Source organism: Merops nubicus, unplaced genomic scaffold (assembly GCF_000691845.1).
Source record: "Merops nubicus isolate BGI_N331 unplaced genomic scaffold, ASM69184v1 scaffold32957, whole genome shotgun sequence".
Classification (NCBI taxonomy): domain Eukaryota; kingdom Metazoa; phylum Chordata; class Aves; order Coraciiformes; family Meropidae; genus Merops; species Merops nubicus.
This window is the reverse complement of record NW_008621583.1, coordinates 17756-22870: the sequence shown is the minus strand read 5'-3', so window position 1 is coordinate 22870 and position 5115 is coordinate 17756. Positions and strand designations below refer to the sequence as shown.

At 38.2% G+C, this 5115-nt stretch overlaps 1 protein-coding gene across 1 annotated transcript in view; it reads left to right on the top strand.

Moving 5' to 3' along the window:
- The window catches only part of LOC103776996 (DENN domain-containing protein 4C-like), a 46860-nt gene that overhangs the window by 31245 nt on the left and 10500 nt on the right, over nucleotides 1-5115 (top strand). Inside the window, 3 exon segments of the mRNA XM_008944530.1 lie at nucleotides 1-997; nucleotides 2585-2762; nucleotides 4421-4530. The exon segment at nucleotides 1-997 is cut by the window's left edge and continues 5 nt beyond it. Coding sequence (XP_008942778.1) covers nucleotides 1-997; nucleotides 2585-2762; nucleotides 4421-4530 — 1285 coding nt within the window.

Here is a 5115-nt window from a genome sequence, read left to right as displayed (position 1 = left end):
AGGAATGCTGCTGAAAAAAGGCAGCTTGGACTTGCATTCTAAAGAAATAGCAATAATGATGGGAGCAGATGCTAAGATCCTAACAGCAGCTTTATCTGGGGCCAAAACTCCACAATGTCCTATGAATAAATCCCACAGCTTTGAAAGTATTGTTGACCAGCATGGTTCTGGCATAAGCAGCACTTGGAGCTGTGTGACTGAGAGCAGTTGGGAATTGGAGCATAGGTCCTCACCAGTGCTGGAAGAACCTGTGGAAGGACAGGAGCATCTTGAGAACGGAAGAGAGGAAAACATGGCCATAGTGGAAGATGTGAACCTTGGGCATTCAGCTGAGTCTAAAACCCAGAAACTAGAACCCCAAGATGCAACTACTAAAAGGAATAGCTTTTATGGAGTGGTTAAGCCTATTGAAAGGGAAGATGTTGAAGTAGGTTTGGACCCTCTATCTTTGCTGGCTACTGACAGCATGCAACCAAGGCATCCGGAGCCTGAGGAGAAGCTGGTGTCACCAATTGCAGCACGTAATTTGGCAGATGAAATAGAAAGCTATATGAATCTGAAAAACCCACTGGGTAGTAAGTTTCCTAGCATGGAACTGCACAAGCCAGGTAGGGAAGCAGAAGCCTCTGATACACGTGGTCACTCCCAAGAGAGGAGGTCAAGTCTGCCTTTGGATCCCGTCCTGCAATCCCCCAAGTCATATGAAAACCGTAGGAGTCCTTCTGTCTCCAGATCCAAAACGTTCACGGGACGACCCAAGCAGCAAACCCACCCGCGGGCTCCAAAGGAGCGGTCTGCATCTCTGACGGGACTGGGTCGCTCCTCTCCCCACGGCTCGCTGGGCTCTGTCGTGACAACGCTGTCCAGTCTGAAGTTAGACAGCATACTCTCCGGACCCAAAATCGATGTGCTGAAGTCAGGCATGAAGCAGGCTGCCAACGTGGCCAGTAAGATGTGGGGAGTTGTAACCTCGGCATACAGTTACTCAGATGATGAGGCAAGTGTTTTTCAATATGAAAGATTTGGGGTGACAAGGTTAGAGGGATGACTTCTGTGTCCAGAAGATTGGTTCATGAGGTGATGTTTTTCATTAAGTATTGACCTTCACTAGCAAATGAAAGTGGTATTTTATGTATAATGGAGTTTTCCTCTGTTGTTGAAAAAAGCCCACTTTGCAGACAAAAGCAAATTAAATGTTCTTGATGGAGTGAACTTAAGCTTTGACTTTTTGTTCCTGACATTACTTATTATTTAAATTTATTTATTCATATTTAAGAAACTGTACTAAGAAACCCCAGTAAGAACAGAATTGTGTCATGTAATGTGATATCATTGTGCCTGTCATATTTTAAGAAACTTAAGAAAAGGCTGTGAAAAGAAATCACAGACCGAAGAAGTCAGGTTGGTGAGGACTGAAGTTGAAAGCAGTGAACAACAGCCTGAGATATAGTAAATTCACCTGTCAGGAATTTGGGAGCTAAACACTATGGGTCTTGTGAGCATATTTGATTAACAGTCTTACTGAGAGTAGAACATTTCTGAATATAATGACATAAATGAAAGAAGAGATGGAGGGATGAATATTATAACTTCCTCCTTTCCATATATGTCTTGTTATTGTGCCTCCAACCATAGTTTTCTCTCCTAGAAAGTCCTCCCCTTGATCAGGGTGTTGTGTACTTTTCGTTTGTTTGTTTGTTTTGCTTTAATGATCTTTTGTCTCCCCTCTTCAGGCTTTTAAGATAGCTTTTTGTTTTCATTTTCACATTCTCCCTCCTTTCCACAACTTCCATAAAAGACAGGAAAGGGGAAGATGGCTGTCTTGCTTTATTTGTACATGAAACAAATTTAACTTATATTACTAATAAGAACCTTTCTATTAAATTATTTTTAAAAAAGGGTTTTTTATTAACCAGATTTTGCCTGTGACAATGAAAACTCACTGGTTTGCTTTGTTTCATGAGGTTTTTTTTCCAGTGACCTAGGTTTTTCTGTGTGCCTTTCTATTATACTAACATACTTTTTAGAATTTTATTTAATGGCACATCATAATCCCCTTACCATGACTTATTTTACTCTCCTTCAGGGATCTTTTCATGCTCTCTTCTTTTACTCCTGCAATTTCTGTTTTTTAATATTCTAATTATTATATGTTGTCACATTCTGTGTCTTAGTGACTGTGTTATTGCTGCATAATTCAAGGTGGTATGTTTTAGCCTGAAAAAGCAGCTTCAACTCGGACCATTTCCTGATAATTCCTTCATTTTGCATAATGTCTGCCAAATCACAATTTCCACATCATTTTACCCATTTCTTTGGTAATGAAGAAGTTTATATCCCTGTCTCTTTGCTTGATCCTCAGCTAAGTATTTTCACTGCTAAGGCCTTTCATTTTTCTAGTATCCTTCTGGTTTGTCCAATATCTCCTCTTTTTAGGGTTGCATAGATTTATTGTACATCTAATATTTTTTTTTTACATGAGGTTTTTATCTTAATATACTTTTTTAATTATTAGGTTAAAGATGGATGTCAATTAATAGGTCTGCAAGTACTCAAAACTGCTAATTTTGTTCTTCTAATAAAGGAAGAAAGCAATCAGCCGGACAACTTCCCTGCTGGTTTTGAAGATAATATTTTAGGAGATAATCTGTCATCAAGAGCTGGAGTCCCAGGGCTGATGACAAATGAGCTTGCACAAAGCACTGCTAGTCTTGGCAGTAGCAGTAGCAGTGGAGATGCAGGACGACAGCATTACAGCACAGGTGAGATTTTTTTGTTTTTTTCCCCCGTTATAACTTGTTCATAATGTAACAAATGAGGAAAACTATTGTGTGATATAATTCATAACAGTGGAAGGTGTGGTAATCTGAAATTATTTCAAGCCCTTAAGTACAAGCCAGTTTTTACTTCCATCCTGTACTTTCCTCAATCAGTAGCAAATAGCTAATGCTTCTCTTTGCTGAATGTGTAAAAATATTGATACAAAATACAGGGATTTAATTGTAAAAATACTTCCTCTGTGTATGTTACATGAAGTTTTCTAACTAGCTATAGTTAGGAATATAGACTCATTCATGTAAAGTTATAATACCCTGAAAGTTCTTGAAGTATTTAATGTTGAAAAGCAGAGCAGTGTTCAGAAAATGTAAATAGTTTTATAACTGACAGAAGCAGATCATTTGAGGGGGGAAAACAAAACAAAAATAAACCCAAACTGAAACAAAGAAAACCAAGCACACACTCCCAACACCCAGAAAAGCCCCAAAGCAACACACACAGAAAAAAAAATACATCAGCTTTGCTGTGGAATAGGAGGTATTGGATGCATACTTCATTTGAACTTGGGAAGGTAAATAATTTATAAACATCTGTCTAGTGCTAAATTATCCTTTTCCATCCTCCCGGTTCTAAAACTGGGTGAAGTAGATCTCATAATTTTCAGTTCAGGTTTGATCTAATTAAATTTTATTCTTATTTTGAGGAAAAGATGTGTTACTGAACAAGCCAGGGGTTTGGTTTTGGTCTCTTTGCAGTAATTCAATGATGCAAATATCGTAAATCCATCTTCATCAACAGAGGAAGAACTGCCTTCCTCTGGAAGGAGTAGGCATAAGCTGGCCCTGTCTAGTATCTTCTAGTTCCACTTAGTCAGGAGAGTTAAAAAGAGGGTTAGCCCATCAACAGGATATGTCAAATTTCTCCACAGAAACAAGCTCTAGCTGAAGAAGCAGAGGAGCCTTCTTTATGACAAAGGAATTCTGGTAGTGATTTTCTGAATAAGAAAATTTGACTGGGCTTGTTGGAGGAAGTAATGCTTCTAGTTTTGCTTCCTAAAACTGATTGTACCATGATACCATTTCCCTCTGGTAAATAATATATATTGTCACTCCTTTTACCCTTCTCCTGAATAAAACTCATAACCCTAAAACCTAGCCTTACCAAAGAAACATTTCTTGGTTTCACTTCAATGTGAGCCAGGGAGAACTTAGGCACAGTAATGACATTTGTTATCATATGTCTCACTTGGTACTGTCCTTCTTTTTGCTGTTTCCATATGGATGTATCATTCAAGAAATCTTGAGCCACTTTTTATAGTGTGTGTGTATATATATATGTTGAGCGAGTTTACTACTCTTTGGCATTCTTTGTTCTTTCTTTCTATTTTCAGGTTTTGTTCACTGATGCTTTTTTCTTTTACCAGTCTCTGATGTGTTAGACAAAAATAACTTTCAAATGTTAATCACAAAAATAATATTTACCTGCAGTGTAATTATAATATATGTGTAGCTTTCTGACTTCACTGGTCCTTTTTTGACTTCACTGGTACAGTTTTGTGTCTTGGTTGAAGTTATTTTCTTTGGGAATGAACTAACTGCTTTTTCATTGAATACAAGACCGAAATGATTTTTTTTCTGTACAGGTGAAGTTTCATTCCCAAGAAGTATGAAAGTTCTAGATTCTGAGAAGTCGGAGCACAGCTCTTCACATACTACTAGTTTATCCAGCATTTTTCAGAACTATGCAATGGAGGTAAGATGGATATACTCATAGATTAAAAGTATAATTATTCAATGTTGTTACTGTATGCGTTAATTACCTGTTTAGTTGGATAGTAGTTGGACTTTTTCAAAACCATTTTTTTTTTTCTCATGTTTCTGCTGCAAAGATAGATGATGTTTTTAGCCTGGAGTGTGAGACTGGCTTTTAATAAAAGTGTGTTAAATTCTTTTATTTAGAAGAGACAATTGAGGAAAAGGTCAAAATGTGAGGTGAGACATAACTTAGAGAGGAATTTATTTTTTTTTTCTTTCAAGGTTTTTCTTTTCCATTTTTCTTTAAGGCCTTTATGAAAATTGTGTTGTTACTAACCAGTTGTAGTGGGTTGACCACAGCGAGCAGCTAAGCCCTCACCCAGGAACTTGCTCACCAGCATGTGGGAGAGAACCAGAAGGGAAGAAGCAAGAAAAAAAAAAAAAAGCCCTGAAGGTTGAGACCTTCAGGAGGAGGAGTTTATGCTGGTGCAGGCTCTTGGCAGCACCCGTGACCCCATGGAGAGGAGCCCATGGTAGAGCAGATTTCCTGGCAGGACTTACGACCCTGTGAGGGACCCTGCTG